This window comes from Pinus tabuliformis, chromosome 3_1 (assembly GCF_031772625.1).
Source record: "Pinus tabuliformis cultivar Carrire ecotype Pingquan chromosome 3_1, CPIR1, whole genome shotgun sequence".
Lineage (NCBI taxonomy): Eukaryota > Viridiplantae > Streptophyta > Pinopsida > Pinales > Pinaceae > Pinus > Pinus tabuliformis.
In genome coordinates this window covers 844724364-844747620 of record NC_142301.1, presented here as the reverse complement: position 1 = coordinate 844747620, position 23257 = coordinate 844724364, and the positions used below count along the sequence as shown (strand labels likewise).

Genomic DNA, 23257 nt, shown 5'->3' with positions numbered 1-23257 from the left:
ATAAGAACACAAGATGTTGGCTCTCTGCCAGGGCCAAAACCTCTCTTTTCTTGAGAGGAAAACCCTTCGGTAAGTTTTCTCTTATTGAAGCTTCTTTCTTGATCAATACCAAACCCTAGACCCTTGACTAGAAGGTCCTCAAAGCACAAGTCAAGTCCTTCCTTTTCTCTGCACTATGTTTCCCCAGCACTTTGTTCACCTCCTTCCGACACTTCATTCCCTGGCACTTTGTCCTTCTTCTGGCACTTTGTTCTTTCTTCCACTTTTAGTAAACCTTCTAGAAGAGATACTTCTCTTTTGTACTTAGTGATATCCTTCACCTAAGGATACTCCTTCCTTCTCTTGATCAATTGAGTCCCTTCTTGATGTATAGTTGTAGGCTTAGTGTGACAGCACTGTAGCCTTAATTCTCGCACGTGTGAGAGGTCTTGTTGATGTTATATGGCTCCTCTTTCCTTCGCTTGAGGTCCTTCCTTCTTCGCTTCGATAGTAGGCCTAGTTTGTAGCCCAAACGATGAGGTATGATGGGAGGTGACTTGTTGTTGTCCTAACCGCAAATAGCACTTCCTTCTCTTCGCACGTGTGGCTGGTATTGGCCCTAAAACAGTCCCAAAACCTTCGCTTTTCCTTCTTGCTTCTTCGCTGCACTAGAGGCTCCTTCTTCGTCCCTTTCTCGGCTTCTTTTTCGGTCCTCTACCTTCGCTGATTTCAAAGTGAGTTGCTTTTCATTTGAGGGAGTGGACAGCCTCTATATATAGAGGATTATCCCTCATTTAGGCCGACTTGACTTCCTTTGCTTCGATGAGTGCTTTTAATGGTGCCATTGCTTCTTTTGATGGTATCTTTGCTAGGAGGAGACTTGACTTTGCTTGGAGGTGTCTTCTTTGACTTTAATACATAAATATACGATGTGTAACATGCCTTTAAGGTCGTCAACATAATTCTTTTGACTCTTTGACTCACCTATAGCACTTTAACATGTGCTAGACCTACTTCAATGAGCAAGAAACTCATTGACATATATTATAAAAATAATATTTTTTTCTTGAATAAATACAAATATCAAAAGTACATTTATGAAGGTCGAACCTAGTTACATTTCCTTCAACACTCCTTCTTAACTAGGGAGGTATTCATACAACATTACAAGGTGTTTGGCTATTATCAATCTTGAAAAATTCACATAAGAGAAACCGGATTGGCAATGCATCTATTATAGCATCATAGTAACCAACATTGTATCCACAGCAAGGCCTTGACTGACAGCGCTATATCTCAATAGATCAGAGCACAATGTTGGCAAGACCAATGACATATAGACACCATAGTCATTGTCTCTCAAGATACATACCCACCCGGGCGTTCACTGAGTATGACCTTCTAGGACCATTCTTATCTTGGGTTCCCAACCGTCAAAGAATATCGGTCCTCTTGCCTACTCTTGTCTTGGATGCCCTACACATCCTCAAAGAGTATCGAATGCCAGATGATTACCCAATCCTCCCATTCTTTCTTCCCAAGTGAAGACAAGAATGTTGTGTCTATCCCTTCCTCTAGAATGAGGAAGACATGCCCAAGTTTCCTTTGACAGGTAACTTGCCCAAGTTTCCTTTGACAGGTAACTTGCCCAAGTTCCTTTGGGAACTTGTCAGAACTCCCTCTTAGCTAGGGACTTGCCCAAGTTCCTTTGGGAACTTGTCAGAACTCCCTCTTAGCTAGGGACTTGCCCAAGTTCCTTTGGGAACTTGTCAGAACTCCCTCTTAGCTAGGGACTTGTCCATTCATCAGCAACTTCTTCTTTGTGGGTCCTTCAGCTACTCGATCTTTTTCTTTCCTTTGATGTCATGAAGTCTTTGTTCGAACTTCCTCTTGGTAGGGCACCATCCATCGATCACTTTCCTTCCTGGCTTGACATGTCATTGCTTCCTTCATGGAAAGTGGTTTTCTTGTCATATATCAGCCTTGAAATACTCTTTTCATGGATGCTTCGTTGAGCTTGCTTGTTCCCATGCTTTGATCTAGTAGCCCTTCATGACTTCATCCTGTTATTGCTTCAACATTGTTTTTGCTTTCATTGGATGGCTTCTTCATCACGACATCTTTGTAGAGTAGAATCAATTATCTGCACCTTTCATATCTCCAAGGCCTCATAGGTGTCAAGGGTTCTTCCTTCCTTTGTCAGAGTTGTCCTGCCTTCTTTCGAAAGATATATTCAATGTTTCTTTGTCAAATAGTGATTCTTTGTGATCATGGTGTTCTTCACATGCTTATCTCTTTCTTCATTTGCTTCTTCTTGGATAGATTGGTCAATCACCTTATGCTCCTTGTGAGATCACTTCTTCATAGCTTGCTTCCTGGACTAGTCAGCATTCCTTCTTGCTTCTTAGTCAACAATCTTATACTCCTTATGTGATCATATCCTTTTGTTGACCTTCATTGCATTGTAGTACATGCCTTTGAGCATGGTGAAAGAGATTCTTTCATACTTGCTCATGTCATAGAACTATTCCCATGACTTCAACAATACACATATGATAACATGACATAACTTTGATGCATACATACCTCATCTTGATTCTCCTTTGATCATCTTGACTTTATTTGATTGTTCATGGTGTGGCCCTTCATGCTTCATCTTAGCTTGCATGCACATCATCCTTTTCTTGAATCCCATGAATGGGACTTCCCAATGAGACATCTGCTTCTTATTCATGAATCTTCTTTTGAAGATTCCATCTGAGGATCTTGAAGACCCTTATTCTGCAAGTTTCTTTCTTTTGATGATGGAGGCCTTCTAAGATTCTTGCTCATAGTCAATTTTCCTTTCATAGTGGATGAGGTCCTATACTAGGTATGTTCCTTCTATATGAATATCTTGAGCTATATCTACCATGCTCCTATATTCTAGAAGATATATTTTTAACCATGCATCCTATTCTATTCCTACATGCTCCTATACTACTCAAAACTTCTAAAGAAGACTTAAGCAACGAGGTTGACTTAGTCATAGTAGAGATCCGGAGGATCTTTCTTCTTTTGATTCTTGTCTTCTTTTATTTCTTGAGTCATATGAACTTCTTCCCTTGTTCTCTTGTTCTTGTTGTCCTTCTTAAGTTTAGGACAATTCCTTTTGTAGTGTCCATATTCTTGGCATCCAAAACATTGGATTTTGGACATATCTTTGTTGTTTGTTCTTCGTGGACCAAATTTGCCAAATTTTCCCTTTCTCTTGGCCATGGTAGCAAATGCTTGCTCCTTTGATCCCACATCTTCCTTAGCTTTGAGTCTAGATTCCTCTGTCTTGCATAGAGACCACATTTCACTTAGTGTGGTAGCTTCCTTCTTGGCATATATGCTTGATGTGAAGTTACCCCAGTCCTTAGGTAGAGCATTGAGTACTACGGTTGTCATTTCTTTGTCGGACATGACTTCCCCTAGCTCTTGAAGTTGATCCCTCATCTCAGAGATTTTCATGAAGTAGGGAGTTATTCCTTCCTTTGTTATCTTCATCTTGTACAATTCATTCCTTAGAGATATCACTTCTCTGGCTGTGGATACTGAGAATAGCTCTACTAGCTTATCATAAATTTCTTTTGATGTCTCAAATTTGGAGACATAAGGAATGAGAGAGTCCTTGATAGATTCTATTAGAATCCTTTGAGCTCTTGTCTCATCCTTATTATACTTGGCTAAGGCTTGAGTTTGTTCCTTAGCAGGGATAGTGATATTCCCTTTGATATGTTCTAGAAGTTCATTCTCCTTGAGAAGTAGATCAGTCCTCTTCTTCCATGCAAGAAAGTTATTGGTACCTACCAATTTGTTGCTTTCCTTGCAAAAAGACATTGATGTATATTCAAAAGGGGACATATACTTACTTGATATATTTTGAAATGTAGTTGACTTATTTTCTCCTTGAAGTCTTGATGGCTTGCTTTCCTTGAATCTTGATGTTCCTCAAGATGTTTTCTCCAAGTGGGCTTGCTTGATGATTTATGGCTTGATGTAGGTCCCTCTTTGATCTGCGCTTCTTTGTGGGTGCCGTTATCTATGGTTCGTTTTCTAGCTTTGTAGTCTCCCCTAATGAATGATAGATGATAGACCTTTTTGTACTTGATGTGATAGAGACTACTTGGCTTGATGCTTCAACTTTTGTAGATGTCCTTCCTTGATGAGTGCTCTTGAGATGTCCTTTCCTTGCTGTGTCACCTTAGCTCTGATACCATGTTAAAGAATCTAGGGCAATGAGATGTAGAGTGATTCTTTGGGACTAGATAACAATTTGTGAAGTCTTTTTACAATTTGTCTTTGTTGGCTTAATCTTCTTCTTCTCTTATTAATGCATGTGTGTGTACTTCATCAAACTGCTATCAAAAACATAAAACAAGAACACAAGATGATGGCTCTCTGCCAGGGCCAAAACCTCTCTTTTTTTGGGAGGAAAACCCTTCGGTAAGTTTTCTCTTATTAAAGCTTCTTTCTTGATCAATGCAAAACCCTAGACCCTTGATTAGATGATCCTCCAAGCACAAGTCAAGTCCTTCCTTTTCTCTACACTATGCTTCCCTGGCACTTTGTCCACCTCCTTCCGGCACTTCGTCCTTCTTTCGACACTTCGTTCTTTCTTCCACTATTAGTATGTTGATTTTTGGGTAGCATTGGATGTGCTCTAGCTCCGAAATTTTGTGAAGGGGCTAAAACACATGAGATCTCCAAGACCCAGAAATCATTTGGTGAAATTCCATCCAGATTGTATTTTATTAAAATAATTAATATTTTTAATGGGGTTCCTAAGTCTAAACTTAGGAAATTAAAATATTAATGGGTATTAATGAAAATATGGGTGAGAAGCTTCTAAGAGACAAGGATAAAGTCTAATCGAATATTAGCCATTGATTAGAGATTAGATCACGGTCGTTGATTTCTCAACAAGAAAGGTATAAAGGAAGGCTTGGGGTCAGTTGGAGAACACACAAGGAGAGCAGCACTTGAGCTAGTTCGAAATTCTAGGTCGTGGTTTGTTGAGAATTTCGGAGTAAGTTTCTAGTGCAGAGAGGGCAGCTCGGCAGAGGGACTTCAATCCAAGGCCAAGAATACATAGCATAGAGGCAACACAGCACCAGGGAGAGAACACAGCTCCAGAAGGATAACGCAGAGGCTAAAGGAGCGGACACAATCACTTAGAAGCAACGCTGGGGTTTCTGTGAGGCAGATCGAGTAGCAGTTCAGCAAATCGATTTCTAAGTCAGGAAGGCTCACTAGGAGGGCGACACATCTCCTAGAGGAGGTGACTTAGTCCTAGCGCAGAGCTTGGAGCAACCATCGTTGCACAGCACTAGGGACAGCACAGTCATCTATGGGGTTTGTTCATCCAGTTGTTGGATCCACCAAAATATCTGTCTCCGAATAGAGGTATTTTTGTCGAGTTTATTCTCTGTTGGGTGAGCCGGATTTGGCACCCTAGTTGTATTCAGAAATCTGCTTAATAATAAAACCCTCATATCTACTGCATCGGTTTTCCCGCATTAGGCTTTTCTGGGGACGTTTAGTCCAAAAATAAGTGTGTCCTTTATGTAGTTGTCTCATTTATTTTTTCAGTACTTGATTTGTACATTGGTGTAGGATGCAGAGTATTTGCATTAATATTTTCTGAATATTTCCGAAAATAACTTGTTAAATGAAGAACACAACTAGGTAATGCAAATCAGTTTACTGCAATAGGATTTTTGGTTTATTAGATTCAGAAATTTTCACATAGTAGACCTTCTAGAAGAGATACTTATCTTTTGCACTTTATGATATCCTTCACCTAAGGATACTCCTTCCTTCTCTTGATCAACCAAGTCCCTTCTTGATGTATAGTGGTAGGCTTAGTGTGACACCATTGCAGCCCTAATTCTCACACGTGTGGGAGGTCTTGTTTGATGTTATATGGCTCCTCTTTCCTTTCCTTAAGGTCCTTCCTCTTCACTTGGATAGGAAGCCTAGTAGGCCTAGTTTGTAGCCCAAACGATGAGGTATGATGGGAGTTGACTTGCTGCTATCCTAACCGCAAATAGCCCTTCCTTCTCTTCGCACGTGTGGCTGGTATTGGACCTAAAACAGTCCCAAAACCTTCGCTCTTCCTTCTTGCTTCCTCGCTCCACTAGAGGCTCCTTCTTCGTCCCTTTCTCAGCTTGTTTTTCGGTCCTCTACCCTCGCTGATTTCAGAGTGAGTTGCTTTTCGTTTGAGGGAGTGGACATCCTCTATATATAGAGGATTGTCCCTCATTTAGGCCGACTTGACTTGTTTTGCTTCGATGGGTGCTTTTAATGGTGCCATTGCTTCTTTTGATGTTGTCTTTGCTAAGAGGAGACTTGACTTTGCTTGGAGGTGTCTTCTTCGACTTTAATACATAAATATACAATGTGTAACATGCCTTTAAGGTCTTCAACATAATTCTTTTGACTCTTTGACTCACCTATAACACTTTAACATGTGCTAGACCTACTTCAATGAGCAAGAAACTCATTGACATATATTATAAAAAAAATATTTCTTTTCTTGAATAAATACAAATATCAAAAGTACATTTATGAAGATCGAACCTAGTTACATTTCCTTCAACAATTTTCTGGGTCTAGAGGTTTGGCAAAGACCTAGTGAAATTTACCTTTCTCAACGAAAATATGTTGTTAAGTTTTTTGAAAGATTTGCTATGGTAAATGTAAGTCCATGCATACTCCTATGGAAATGAACTTTAAGAAATTATGTGGCAAAGTTGCAGGACCTAGTCTAGCAAATCCCACAGAATATAGACAACTCATTGGTGTTGTGATGTTTTTGGTAAACACTAGGTCTGACATATGCTTTGATGTAAACACTTCAAGTCAGCATATGATTGATCCCTTTCATGCCCACTGGATTGTTGCAAAACATGTACTCAAATACTTGCATGGAACTATCAATTTAGGATTGAAATATATTGCTAAAAATGTAAGACTCCATGGATATACTGATGTTGATTGGGCAGGTAACTCTGTTGATAGAAAGAGCACTTATGGGTGTCGCTTTAGCTTGGGATATGCCATGATCTCTTGGATGGGTAGAAAGCAGAAGAATGTTGCACTGAGTACAGTTGAAGCTGAGTACATTACTGCTAGCATGGCTAGTTGTGAGGTAGTTTGGTTGAGAAAGCTTTTTGAGGAACTATTTGAGCAAGTTCCAAACACAACAATTATGTGATTTCTACCAAAAGACTTTTCTTAACTCATTATGGATCACAGAAGCCTGAATACAAAAATAACAATTATACATTGTGACAATAAGAGTGGGATTCTTCTTGCAGAAAATCCTATGTTTCATGACAAGTCCAAGCATATTGATATCAAGTATCGATATGTTTTCTGCATAGAACTTTCAAGTTTATGCAAAGAAATTTTAAATTTCTACATAGAAATTTCAGATTTTAACAACTAGCTCCCCGATGACAAGGTTCCTATGTAGTAGCATTGGGCTCCCCGCTGGCAGATGTTTCAGGTTGAGTTGGGCTCCCCGAGGTGGTTCCGGGTTGAGTAGGACTCCCTGATGTTGTTCCGGATTGATTTAAGCTCTCTAATGTTGTTGTGGGTCGAGTTGGGCTCCCCTATGATATCACATTCTTACTCAGATTCAAGATTGTTTATTAGACAGAGATGGGCAGAGATGAGTCAAAACAAGATATGACTTGATGATGATGACGATTCTACTACAGATGACCATATTGATTATTGTATAGAGGGTTGAGTTGGGCTCTTCGATTATGATATGGGTCGAGATGGACTCCCCTATGATGATTCTTCTTCTTCTATTAGATCGAGATTGTTCAGCTAATGATGAAAGGAAATTGAGACGAGATGGATGTTTTGTTGATATAGCTGAGATAAAAGTCATAAGGACTAGTAGGGTTTGGAGGGTTGATCTCCCTTGCCATTAGTTATGGATTCCTCTTCTTTTATGTGATGATATGAGATGGATCTTATCAATGATACAACTATCTATCTTCCTTATGATTGAGAAATGTTCATTCGAAATTTCATCATGATGTTGCTTACAATGTTGATGAAAATTCCTCCCTAGCTTAGAGGGAGTGATTTTTGGCAGCTGGGGAGAAATTCCCTAGCCCTCATTTGACTTCAATATATTATATCAATACAATTTAATCATAATCATTAAGGCAACTTTATTGAAGGGAAATTATTTTTATTTGAAATTCAAATCTAAAAAAAAATAAGGTCGTCTTCAAGATCAGCTCAACCAAGGGTCGTGACCTTTCACTTTTGAAAACAGTTATATATACCCACTATGTTAATCTCCATAGAAAATAATCTATTGGAGACATTTTTCTTTGAGATCTTTGCTTGGATTATTGCTCTAAATTTCTAAAATTTGTGGACGAGTTCTTCGCTAAGCTTATTGTTCTTAGTTTTCGCATGGCAACATTCTGAGGTTTTCATAGTATATTTTCCAAAGAGTTTCAACTATGAGGGTTAGAGCCTGAGGTATATCGCTATTGATCTGAGGCTACAAGGATTATGTTATTTTATGGGATCACTTCTCTGTATAGTCTCATGTCTTCTGCGATGTATGGTTCGATAGTAGCTCTCAGCAATGGCACATGAATATGATTCTTGGCACAGAGATCTTGGCATAACTACATATAGTATGGTCTCAACAATTATTACGGTTTATTTGCGCTATCTTCACCCAAATTTTCAACACATATGTATGGGACTTCAACAGTATTATTGGCATCCCTTCGTTATTGACATCTCTGAGTTATTATCATTTTAGGCATCCTGTGCATGTATTGTATCTTAGCATTCTTGTTCGCAGCACAATAGTCTCGGCACATTAAGTCTATGTCATATGTAGACAGTGTGAAGTGTATCGTATTGTACGGTTCCGGAACAACAGGTACAACATATGAATGGTTTCTCTTCAGTTCAGTATATGGTCTCACTCTAGCACAAGTCATGTACAGCATCACAAGCATCACAAATACGTACAACAGTAGTAACATTTCAGTCCAATAATATGTACAACAGTATTGTCATAACAGTACATATATATGTATGGCATCTTGTTAATTTTAGGTATGTTCTATGCTTAGAGCAATTTATTTCAATTTTCACAGTTAGCTCCATATCTTTTCCAAATTAGCAATCACATCAGCATTAAAGTAAATTGCAAATAGAACATAAACATAAATCGCAGAAGACAAGCCAAGACAAGAGGACACAAGATGTGGCACTAGCTAGGGACAAGCCCCAATGTGGGGAAACCCTTGATCAATTCTTCTTATATGTTCTTCAATAGTTCAGCAGAGAGAGAGAGAGAGATAGTACGTTTACAACAGAAGTCAACACTTTGACTTATCTAGATAAGAGCATAGATCATCTCTAAGAAGATGATACATGAGATCAGTTGAAGACATGTTGCTTCAACTAATTCTCCAAGGTGACTCCTTCACCTATCGTTGTGCTACATTTCGTCATCATGCTGCACCTCACCGCGCTGCACCATGCTACACCCATCATCACTATGTTGCATCTCATCACACTTCATTAATCATGATTGTACCCATCACTGTACTGCATTATGTGCCATTGTTGCACTATGTTGCCATCCTGACCTATGTGTTGGTTGCACCTTGTTTGCTTATTGTCCCTTGCTTGCTTGTTGTCCCTAGCATGCTTGTTGTCCTTAGCATGCTTGTTGTTGCATGCTAGTTTTCCCTTGCATGCTAGCTGTAACATTGCATGCTTGGTGTATTTCCTACTAAGTACCATACAATTGTCCCAATGTTAGTTAGTTGTCCCTTGCATGTTGCTCTCTTACAGAGACAAATGCTTCGGCTGTTTCGGCAGTTTTGGCAGTTCTGGTTGTTCCCAGCAGTTCCGGCTTTTCTGGATTTTCTGGCAATTCCGGCATTTTCGACTTTTTCGGCAGTTTCGGCTTTTCCTGCTTTTCTGGTAGTTCCGGCTTTTCCAGCAGTTCCGGCTTTTCTAGCTTTTCCGACAGTTCCGTCTTTTCCGGCAATTCCGGATTTTCCGACAGTTCCGTCTTTTGCGGCAGTCCCGGCTTTTCCAGCTTTTCTGGCATTTCCAGCAGTTCCGGCTTTTCTGGCAGCTTGGATCAGGGCAACGTTATTCCTTAGGATCTCTCCTCCTACTAAAACCCAAAGACAAGTAGAGAGAGGAAGAGATCCCAAGTGTGTTGAAATGACTTGGAGACCACCTCTATTTATACTAAAACGTTGAGAACATGTGGGGTTTATTTGGTTGCTGGCTGACCTTGACGAATTGTCTTATAATGCAAATAAATTCATAACTCCATGAATACTTATCGTAATCGGATGATCTTTAGTTCAATCCTACATCTCTCGATGAGAGGGATCCAAGAAAAATATCAGCTGCCAAAAATAAAATGACCCACATGGATTTTGGCCCTAGTTGCCAATTTTAACACTCCCTCTCAACTAGGGAGAACTCCATCTGTTGATCCACGTGTCCAACTGTACTATCTCTGCCATCAGTGCCTTGCACTGCTCTGCTCTACTCTGATCTGCTAAGCTCTGCTCTGCTCTACTTTGATCTACTGAGCTCTGCTCTGTTGAACCATGAAGAAGAAGAATTGATCAAGAATGTCTCATACCATTCTCTCCTGACCCGAAGTCAGTTTCATCTAAAGAGAGTGTGTCACATCACTCTTACTGACCCGAAGTCAATTTTATTGATCCCAGATCAATATCACAAGAGTGTCTCAAACCACTCATATTGATCCCAGATCAGTTTCATTGATCCCAGATCAATGGAGGTCATCCTAACATAGGGAGTACGGTAGATACAGCAATGCGTCCATCGATAGTACTACTATGGTCCCTATCCTCATTTCCCTGCTCATTGATCAAATGAGAGGTACTTCCCATGAGTCCTAGACTGCATGGGTAGGATGCCTCGACAGGAGAACTAATCATCCTGTCCACAGAAGAACGAATCATCCTGTCAGTGGATGCCACAAAGAACTAATCATCCTAGCCCACAGGAGAACTAATCATCCTGTTCCACAGTCACCACGGAGAACTAATCATCCTGTTCCACAGTCGCCACGGAGAACAAATCATCCTGGCCCATAGGAGAACTAATCATCCTGTTCCATAGTCGCCACGGAGAACAAATCATCCTCACCCATAGGAGAACTAATCATCCTGTTCCATAGTCGCCACGGAGAACAAATCATCCTAGCCCATAGGAGAACCAATCACCCTGTTCCACAATTGCCACGAGAGAACTAATCATCCCAGCCCACAGAAGAACTAATCATCATGTTCATAGCGCACCGCCAGGGGAGGGTGAGTCGCCCTGTGGTCATATGTTGCTCTAGTAAGTACCCCAAGCCACCCAAAGCTCCCAGAGCTCAATGCATGCAACATGCAGGACCCTTATAAGAAGGTCTCTCAATGACTCCAAGTCGTTCGGGAAAGTCACAAATTTGACCTTTCCCCGAGGCTTTGACAAAATGTCCATGACCTGTCCATCAGTCTCAATGCGATGGAGCCTCCTCGCTCATCGACTTACCATATCACAGATAAGGTAGTATCTGATGTCTATCTGCTAGAGCAATCATCGAATACGAGATTCCTCAATAATCGAATCCCCCTCTAGTTGTCACAGAGAATCACAGTGGTATTCATCATGTGTACGAATAGCTCACTTAAGAGCTTTCGCAACCAGACTGCCTCACAAGAGGCCATGCTAACAGCAATGTACTCTACCTCGGCGGTGCTCAAAGCCACCAACTTCTGCTTCCTGCTCATCCAGGATATCAAAGCAGAATCCAGAGAGAACCAGCACTAAGAAGTGCTCTAGTGATCCTCCACACTCCCTGCCCAGTCAGCATTCGAATAATCATGCAGTTTCATATTTCCGACAGTGTATCTCAATCCGTGAGAGATTGTGCCCCGAAGATATCTCGGAAGATTCTTGGCACCAATCCAGTGAGGCTCAACCAAGTATGAGCTCACCATGCTAACTGCAAAACATATGTCCGGATGGAAGTTCACCAACAACATCAACGCGAATGAGTTTATGAAACTCAGAGGCATTTCCCAAATCTGGTCCGACATCATTACCATATAACTTCTAAAAGTTAAGATCCTCGAGGTAGTCACAGGCTTGCAGTTTATCATTCCACATCTGGAATCCAACTCCCTCTTACTTCTGCAAGTGAGAGGGTCTGCACCTGTTTGAAATAGGTCGTCCTTAGAAGGTGCTGGTATGAGAGGTCTATCATCCACAACCTTCAAACAATGGTTTGGATCGGCTTCACTCTTAGTGAATCTCAACTTCATCTGACAGCTATCAATCCTCTCATACTACGCCCAGGGAATACTGCTTCAAGCCATAGAGGGCTTTCTTCCACCTGCATACATGAGATTCCTGATCATGAATCTCAAACCCCTCGAGTTGTTCGAAACATGTGGACCTGCTACATGAGGGGAATGGTCCCCTTATAAGATTTTCCTTCGATACATCTTAGACATGTACTTTCATGCTCCTTTTGAATTCAAGCATCCCTGTCACCATCTGACTCACAGACCTCCGGTGCTATGTGTCAATGGACATGGTCCCCAGTGGACTTCCTGCAACTTGATACAACCCTGAACTCAAAAACATCTTTGAAAATTCTATTTTCAAACACATACCTTTCCATCGATGAGTGCCACCCTGTAACCTTTGACTTCCATTGCCGAAATGGACACCAGGTTCTTCTTGCGATCAGGTACATAAAATAGATTCTGCAAATGAATCGATGTACCCCCATTCAATTGAGGGTTAACATTCCCTACACCCTTTCCGGGATAGGTGGCATCGGCTCCAAGTATAATCCCACGATTGTTTCCATTCTACCAAATTAGAGAGTACACCCTACTATCCGATGAAGTGCCTTGAAGCACTACAATCAATAAGCCAGATTCCCAAAGAATCCGAAGGAGAGGGCCAATACAAGATAACGCTTCTTTATCTTATCAAAAACAACATTTGATTCTTCATACCTGGGGTTCATTGCTTTCTTTGAAGAGTCGGCCATTTCCTTTATGACCTGCATTACCTATCATTCCTCTGATCATTGAAGATATCCCGCGAATGATTGTTATCTTCATCAAGAGATGTGTCTCTGCCATTCGGACACTCCTTCGCATAATGGCCGAACTCATTGCAACCAAGGCATCTGCCTTTCCTTCCACCCTTAGATCCAGACTTCCCAATGAAGTGATCTTTAGGTAGGCCATCAGAAACTTCCGTTGCACCATTCTGATAATATTCTCTGCTTCGACTTCACCCTCGGTGAATTTGAAGAGGGGTGAGGAATCCACTGATCCTTTTGTCCTTTCCCAACTGTCTTCGGTGCTTGCTCTTTCACTCTTGCTTGGGCATTGTCTTCATCTCAGCTCCAATACCATGTTAATTTTAGGTATGTTCTATGCTTAGAGCAATTTATTTCAATTTTCACAGTTAGCTCCATATCTCTTCCAAATTAGCAATCACATCAGCATTAAAGTAAACTGCAGATAGAACATAAACATAAATCGCAAAAGACAAGCCAAGACAAGAGAACACAAGATGTGGCGCTAGCCAGGGACAAACCCCAATGTGGGGAAACCCTTGATCAATTCTTCTTATATGTTCTTCAATAGTTCAGCAGAGAGAGAGATGGTACATTTACAACAGAAGTCAACACTTTGACTTATCTAAATAAGAGCATAGATCATCTCTTAGAAGATGATACATGAGATCAGTTGAAGACATGCTACTTCAACTAATTCTCCAAGGTGACTCCTTCACCTATCACTGTGCTACATTTCGTCATCATGTTGCACCTCACCGCGCTGCACCATGCTGCACCCATCATCACTATGCTGCATCACGCTTCATTAATCATGACTGTACCCATCACTGTACTGCATTATGTGCCATTGTTGCACCATGTTGCCATCCTAACCTATGCGTTGGTTGCACCTTGCTTGCTTGTTGTCCCTTGCTTGCTTGTTGTCCTTAGCATGCTTGTTGTTGCATGCTAGTTGTCCCTTGCATGCTAGCTGTAACATTGCACGCTTGGTGTATTTGCTGCTAAGTACCATACAACTGTCCCAAAGTTAGTTGTCCCTTGCACGCTGCTCTCCTTCAGAGACAGATGCTCCGGCTGTTTCGGCAATTCTTGGCAGTTGTGGCAATTCCGGATGCTCCCGACAATTCCGGTTGTTCCCGACAGTTTCGGCAGTCCCGTCAATTCCGGCTTTTCCGGCATTTCAGGCTTTTCCGGCATTTCCGGCAGTTCCAACTTTTCTGGCAGTTCCGGCTTTTCCAGCAGTTCTGGCTTTTCTAACAGTTTCGGCTTTTCCAGAAGTTTCGTCTTTTTCGGCAGTTCCGACTTTTCCCGTAGTTCTGGCTTTTCCAGCAGTTCCAGCTTTTTTGGCAGTTCCGGCTTTTCCGGCATTTACGGATTTTCCGGCAGTTCTGGCTTTTCTAACAGTTTGGATCAGGGCAGCATTATTCCTTAGGATCTCTCCTTCTACTAAAACCCAAAGACAAGTAGAGAGAGGAAGAGATCGCAAGTGTGTTGAAATGACTTGAAGGCCACCTCTGTTTATACTAAAACGTTGAGCACATGTGGGGTTTATTTGGTTGCTGTCCAACCTTCACGAATTGTCTTATAACGCAAATAAATTCATAACTTCATGAATACTTATCGGAATCGAATGATCTTTAGATCAATCCTACACCTCCCGATGACAGGAATCCAAGAAAAATATCAGCTGCCATAAATAAGATGACCCACATGGAGTTTGGCCCTAGTTGCCAATTTTAACACATCTTTGCAGCAAATGTATAGTATGGTCTCTGCAAAATGTATGGTATGGTCTCAGAATAATCTTGCTCCAACAGTTAAGTATTGACATAGTTATATATAGATGCCTTTGATATGCACAGTCCTCTTCAACAATATGTACATGGCATCAATTCTCAATTCCCCTGCGTTTAGGGTATTGTACAGTAGTATTGGTATCATTGGTATGGTATTGGTATTGGTACTAATGTATATGGCAGAATCATATTTGTATGGTATCGTATATATTTGCAAAACCCTCATCTCCAGAAACTGTGAAGAGAAACTGAAGAGAAACCCTTATACTTGTTTCAGATATATGCCGAAGTCTTCTTAATTGATGTATCTCTCTATGGCATCATTGCAGTTCAGTATAGTGGCAATATTTACATGTTGTAACCCTAATGTCAAGTATGGCAGGCTATTGATGATAGGATTATGTAGCAGCATTGTCGATGAATCTTATTCACAAACGAAATTGTGAACAAGACATTTATAGGCCCTAGGCAGCCTATTCATATTTGTACTTTGTATCTCAACTGAACAATTGATGAGACCTAATAGAAGAAGAAGAATTGAATTTTGGGTTTTCCCCCTTGTGGGTTCTGCCATGGTCTCCGACCAATCAATTGTCTCTATGTGTACTTGATTTTTCTTCTGTTGTTCCTTTATGTTCCGTTACATTGTTGTTGATATTGTTTTGTCTACATCATTGCATAAGATGTAATAATGTTATAATGTTGTGGGGTGACTTCAATGTATATGTGAATGATGAAAAGATATAATGCAATTATCTAAAGCAAAGCACAATAGAGCCCTAAGAAAAATTAACAATTTTTTACCTATGTTACCGGATCCAGTAATCAGAGGGCCAAGATCCACAGATCCACGGATCTTATCCGGATGCGCCTGGAAATGTGGGAAATACGGCACGGTGGCGAATCTTCACCTTTACGGAAACAGAACTCTTCTCCCGAAATGGATCCTGAGTTTGTATGTCAGAACCGCCAAAATGAAACAGAAAAAAAAAACATTTTCGGTTTGACTTCGGCTTTTAACTTTTAGGTTAAACAGTTTTAAAGTAGGCCCCTTTTCGTTGTCGACGGCACCATTATCTATAACACTCAAACAGGGCAGCCGCAAAACCACGCGGCAGACAGCAAAAACACAATCAAATATTTCATTGTTCTTTGACCATTCCAAACACCGCAGACAACCGCAGCGATTATTCATTGTTCTTCGACCATTCAGCAATGGGTAGACAGCGACTTTCCATTCAGCAGTGGGCAGACAGTGATTATTCCATTTGGCAGTGGGCACAAGCTTGTCGGCAAACAACGATTGTCAGCACCCACCAAGCAACTCAGACGACTATTGTGAGCTCCCCAAGAAGCTAGGTGTAACAAAAAAAAAATCACGATATGCATATGGTTGAATAATAATAAATATTGAGCGTTGAATAATATTATAGTTGTTGAATAAATTATAATATTCATTCATGGTGTTCATGATTGTGCATAGTTGGAGGCCGTGGTAAACCGTAAAATTAACTGTATATCAAAGTTCAAAATTTAGAATTTTGGTAAAATTAAAAAATCACAATTTGCATTATTTAATATTTAGTTGGCTATTTTCATGGGCGCGATGATAGTTATAAGTTATAAGTTATAACCGCATATATTATATAACTTAATAATTATTATTATAAATATAATTGTCATTTATTGATTTATATTGGTAGTATTTACTATTCAACCATTCACAATTTAATATTTTATTATTATGTATTTTAATTGTGTATTTTAGATTTATATTTATCTTATTATGAAGTGTTAGAAAATTTCAAAATTATTTGTTAAATTTTAATGTATTTCAATTTTTATCATTATGTATTTTAATTTTTAATTGTATATTGATAATATATTACAATTTGAATTTTATATGCAGTTAGGTAACCTATAGTCTATAGACCATTATCATTATGGAACCATCACAACATGAGCAGAGTGAAGGGGAAATCATCAAAACAGACCCAAAATCTCCTCTATGGCAATATGTAGAGATTATTGGAAAAAATCCGGGAGGTGGTTCATTTAAATGGAAATGCAATGAATACCAAAATATCAAAAATGGTTCATCTACTAGAGTGAAGGCTCATTTCGCTGGTCAAACTAACACAGGGGTGCAAGTATGCACCGGGTCAAAGGATGCAAATGGCAAACCTAGCAAAGGTTTGAGTTCTGCAAAAATCAAATTCTATGCATCTTTACAAGAAGTTGCTGATAGGAAGCTTGCTAAGGGAAAACACCCTATGCAAAGCTCTACAACTAGGCCTCCATTGCCATCTAGGCCTGCTGTCACAACTAATAAAAGGCCCACTCTAGGCCCTCTTTAAGCAGCTTTCAATAATCAAGGTAGAGACATAGTCGATGAACATGTAGCTCGTTGCATTTATGCAAATGGGCTAGCATTAAATTTTTTGTGTTCCCCTTATTGGCAACAAATGATTAAGGTTGTTAATGAAGCGCCAAAAGGGTACAAAAGCCCTAGATATGAAAAGGTTCGCACTACTTTGTTAGCATCAGAGAGACAATCTGTGGATAGACAACTACAGGCAATCCGGGATACATGGGCAGAAACAGTTGTGTCCATCATTTATGATGGATGGAGAGACCAAAGAAACCGTCCATTAATTAATGTTGTTGCAGTATGCCCCCAAGGGGCAATGTTTTTGAAGGTTGTTAATTGCAGTAGAATAGAGAAAGATGCATCTTTCATATCCACAATTCTTATTGATTCAATAGAAAGTGTGGGGCCACATAATGTTGTCCAAGTCATTACGGACAATGCACAAGTTTGTAAAGCTGCAAGTTTGATTGTGGAGGGTCGATATGATCACACATTTTGGACTCCATGTGCAATACATTCATTGAACCTTACGCTTGCTAAGATTGGTGAGATTGAATGGATTAATGAAATATATGTAGTATCAAAAGAAATCCAAATGTTCATAGCAAATCATTCAATGTCCCAAGCCATTTATCGGGCTTTTGCAAAGTTGGAGCTACTGAAGTTACTTTTTTTTTAATCAATATTATTTGTATTGGAAATTCTTATTTTTAATTACAAGTTTATATATGGTTTCTCATTTGAGAATTGACTTTTTGAAACTTGTAGGTTGCTGAAACTCGTTTTACCTCCAACACTCTTGTCATAAAGAGACTTGTGGAGGTGAGACAAGCATTACAAGCAATGGTCATTGACCCTCTTTGGGAATCATGGAGGACTTCCACTTCTAATAGAGGGCAAAAAATCAAGTCCATCATTCTTGATGATGCATGGTTGGACAAGGTCCAATACCTTCTACAGTTCACTGAACCAATTTTACCCTTGATCAGGGCATTTGGTACAAATACACCTTGCTCGAGGGAAGTTTATGAAAACATTGATAGTATGTTGGAGAGGATAATGGAAATTATCAGGGCAAGTGAAAATGACCCTTATGAAACATTTTATTATTTAGTGAAGGACATCGTTATAGAAAGGTGGAACAAAATGACCACATCAATACACCTTTTGGCATATGCATTGCACCCTAAATACTATCATTCTAAAAATTTGTCTTTCCCTGGTAGAACAGCACCAAACAAGGATTCTGAAGAGGTACAAGGATATAAAACAGCTTTGAGGAAAATTTATAGAGATATGGGAGTTATATGGAAGTCCTCCAAGAATTTGGAGGGTTTGTACAGTCTACTGGTAGCTTTTCAGATCCAGTAGCTATGGATGATCGAGGGCATCTTGATCCTGTTACTTGGTGGGGCTTCCATGGTGGGGATAGCATTCATCTCTCTACTCCAGCCACCATGTTGTTATCACAGGTTACTAGTTCCTCATCAGCTGAGAGGAATTGGAGTACATATGACTTCATCCATTCAGTGAAGCGAAACAGGATGGGAGCGACAAAGGCTGAGGATCTTGTTTATGTTCATTCCAAACTCTGTCTCCTATCACATGTTGAACTAGAGTATAAAAAAGGTTCGAACAGGATGTGGGATGTGGAGCCTGAGATCTCTGACTTGAACCTGACACTGAATGCCATGACTCACCTCAACCTACTTGACGATATTTTTCCACCACCAGTCCAGCCTACTGATGCAACTTCCTACATTCCAGAACCCCCATCATCTATTCATGATGTAGAGTTGCAATATGCAGAAGATATAGATCCATTTGAGGATACGTAAATGTATTTACTATGATATTATGATCCTTTTTGTTACTTTGTATGAGGGAGGATGCATCATTTCAATGTTTCAATCTTCATATTTATCATTCAGTTTTCTAAAAGTGTTTGATGGTTTCATGGAGTATTCGATTTTTTTAGCTCTAAAGTATTTTTTAAATTTTTTAAAATATTATTATATTTTATTTTTTTGTGTACATGACATATCCTTGTCGTATCCGGATCTTGGATTTTCAAAAAACTAGCGAATCCGTATCCGTATCCAAATCCTGGTAACATAGTTTTTTACTAAGTCATGTGACATTCACTTCTACAACTACATGCATACCCTGACTCCTTGAGCTTAATGCCTAGTTTTTACATCAAGGAAATTCTAGTTAAAGATGAAGAGGTTGATAGTAATTCCATTGAGGCTTCTGTCAAACCTTCCAATCAACTAAAGAGGTCATGATAGCTTAAGATCCTAAGACCTATGTTCCTGCAATGCTCCTAACCAGGCAAAGCTTGTTAAGAGGCAAGGAAAGTATTGCTCCCTTTCATTTGGCTCTGAGTTTAGAGGCAATAAAGCCAACTTGGTATGTTGACTTTCCCTTGACCTTTATGTAGATCTAGTACCAATAGATTGTTGTTAAACCAAATATGGTTTTGCACTCGAGAAGTTACAATACAAATCTCAATTGGGGGATGAAATTATCACAGTATGAAATAATCTAGATTGTACGTCTGAACTTAATGTGAATCTACTTTTATTAATAAACTTAAACCAAGTTGAAGAAAAGTTTTACAAACTAGCTTATATTCCCACGGTCTGTGTTAAGCCTCGAAAACAAGTGTTTTGACTCTTTCAAGTCAAAGATGTTGCAGTCGCATGGATTTGGACTCCACTTCCTCTAGGCAAGATTTGGGCTTCACTTCATCCAAACAAAAACAATTCTTCTCCTTTGAAACCTAAATCTTAATAATTCTCAATTGTTCCTTCTCGTGAAGTTATGCAAGGGGGCGATGAACAAGAAGACATGTTTGAAGGTTTGAAGATTTGAAGACGTTGAGTCTATGATAGTCAATGCTTTGGATTTTGTTCTTATTACACTCTGAGACAAGCAAGACTATCGCTAAGTCTTTTATGCAGTTTGTAGCTTCCCACAAGGGCACCACCGAGAAGTTAAGTTTTGTTGATGCACCTTAATGTCTCTATGAATCGACAAGGATATCCCTATAATTGTTCCTGCATGGGGACCTAAGTTACGAACAAAATCTCCAAGATTGTCTTAATCACACAACTATGGGCATAGAAGCCAATGAATATCCATTAAAAGTATTGCAATCGCGGGAAGGTGCAAGTCCCAAGTGATTTTTAACATAATAGATAACACTCCTTTATCGCTTCTTAGTGGGAAACATGGTTTTACTGCTAAACTTTTAATAGTATCATCTTTTGAAGTAATTCTTGACCTTTAGCCACTTCATGTTTTCAGTAAAGCTTTACACTAGTCGTAGCTAAAGCGAAGTATTATGTTATTGTAGTGCCTATAATCAGGAACTTGTGAATTTACGGGCTTGTAATGTCAGTGCCCTGCCAACTTTCCAATGCCATCAAAGACTTGAGAAACTAACTCCGGCTATCAGCTAAAATCCCTTGACCCTGAATATGTTAAGATGATTAAACACCTCTGGGATAATTGCGACCATTTAACATTGGAGAACTGGAAGAATGTCATACAAATGATGTGAAATCATGACGAATTACGATCCCAGTGGGTCAATTAGCTAAAAAAAAGCTACTCTACTTCAAACTCAAGTTAGATTAAGAACCTGCCAGCATAATTCTGATCATTTGACAGCAAAAAAAAATATATAGTTAAAAGCTGACCTCAGGCCGATCCGAGGTGGATGGCAAAAGACTGAAGGACTTGGCCGATCTGACTGTATTTAGAACCTTGGTATGTTGACTTTCCCTTGACCTTTATGTAGATCTAGTACCAATAGATTGTTGTTAAACCAAATATGGTTTTGCACTCGAGAAGTTACAATACAAATCTCAATTGGGGGATGAAATTATCACAGTATGAAATAATCTAGATTGTACGTCTGAACTTAATGTGAATCTACTTTTATTAATAAACTTAAACCAAGTCCCACGGTCTGTGTTAAGCCTCGAAAACAAGTGTTTTGACTCTTTCAAGTCAAAGATGTTGCAGTCGCATGGATTTGGACTCCACTTCCTCTAGGCAAGATTTGGGCTTCACTTCATCCAAACAAAAACAATTCTTCTCCTTTGAAACCTAAATCTTAATAATTCTCAATTGTTCCTTCTCGTGAAGTTATGCAAGGGGGCGATGAACAAGAAGACATGTTTGAAGGTTTGAAGATTTGAAGACGTTGAGTCTATGATAGTCAATGCTTTGGATTTTGTTCTTATTACACTCTGAGACAAGCAAGACTATCGCTAAGTCTTTTATGCAGTTTGTAGCTTCCCACAAGGGCACCACCGAGAAGTTAAGTTTTGTTGATGCACCTTAATGTCTCTATGAATCGACAAGGATATCCCTATAATTGTTCCTACATGGGGACCTAAGTTACGAACAAAATCTCCAAGATTGTCTTAATCACACAACTATGGGCATAGAAGCCAATGAATATCCATTAAAAGTATTGCAATCGCGGGAAGGTGCAAGTCCCAAGTGATTTTTAACATAATAGATAACACTCCTTTATCGCTTCTTAGTGGGAAACATGGTTTTACTGCTAAACTTTTAATAGTATCATCTTTTGAAGTAATTCTTGACCTTTAGCCACTTCATGTTTTCAGTAAAGCTTTACACTAGTCGTAGCTAAAGCGAAGTATTATGTTATTGTAGTGCCTATAATCAGGAACTTGTGAATTTACGGGCTTGTAATGTCAGTGCCCTGCCAACTTTCCAATGCCATCAAAGACTTGAGAAACTAACTCCGGCTATCAGCTAAAATCCCTTGACCCTGAATATGTTAAGATGATTAAACACCTCTGGGATAATTGCGACCATTTAACATTGGAGAACTGGAAGAATGTCATACAAATGATGTGAAATCATGACGAATTACGATCCCAGTGGGTCAATTAGCTAAAAAAAAGCTACTCTACTTCAAACTCAAGTTAGATTAAGAACCTGCCAGCATAATTCTGATCATTTGACAGCAAAAAAAATATATAGTTAAAAGCTGACCTCAGGCCGATCCGAGGTGGATGGCAAAAGACTGAAGGACTTGGCCGATCTGACTGTATTTAGAACCTTCTCTCCGACTTTCTTGAGATCCATTCTGGAGATCCGACTGGGGTTTTGCAAAATTATTAAAAGCGAAAGTTCATCTGAAGGTCACTGGCTCGAATCGACTTTCACCAGCCGTCTCGCATCCACAAACTTGCGGATATGGTTCAGAGAATTCCATTTGGAAGGGAATATCTAATAATTCATTATTAGAAGGTCCAGACATAAGTCATCATATTTACCAGTCTTTGGACATTATAATCAGCAATTCTGCTGGTAAATCGTGGTCGTGCCCACCTGATTGTGAAGATGAGCACAGTCGCGATAAAAACCCTTGGACCATACAATTCAAAGGCTGCTAGAGTACCTGGCATTTGGCTTCCATTGAATCCTTCGTTTTCCAGGACTCGAGAAGAAGAGTGGAAACAAGTCAATTATTTATGAGACATCCCGCCTGTCCTATTAATATGTCTCCTCATTCTTTTCATTTACTCTTTTGGCCTCGTTCTTTCCATTTCCGCATTTTACTATTAAAATATATTATTTAATTTAATAAAATAAAATAAATATATAATGTTATTGAAAATTTAAATTATAATAAATATATATAATATATTTTTATGTGTTATTATTATTTTATTAAAATTTAAAAATATATATTATTTTATTAAAATTTTATAAAATCAAATAAATTAATTTGATTAACATGTCACTATTATTTCATCAAAATAAAAAATTAATGAAATATTTTATTGATACATTATTATTCTTATTAATGAAATATTTTATTGATACATTATTATTCTTTTATTATAATATAAAATAGAAAATTTAAATATTTTTATTTTTATATATATTATT

At 39.2% G+C, this 23257-nt stretch overlaps 1 protein-coding gene across 2 annotated transcripts in view; it reads right to left on the bottom strand.

The window, feature by feature from the left end:
• The window catches only part of LOC149190171 (coiled-coil protein), a 462536-nt gene extending 439681 nt beyond the window's left edge, over window positions 1-22855 (bottom strand). The window contains exon 1 of one of the 2 annotated variants that reach the window (XR_016255961.1): window positions 22355-22855. Coding sequence is in view for 1 of the 2 variants with exons in the window: in XM_089412056.1 (XP_089268182.1) it covers window positions 22355-22447 (93 nt within the window). In the remaining variant the exon portion in view is untranslated. The remainder of the gene's footprint in view (window positions 1-22354) is intronic. The other variant, XM_089412056.1, reaches the window with a different exon arrangement.
• Window positions 22856-23257: the final 402 nt, after the last annotated feature.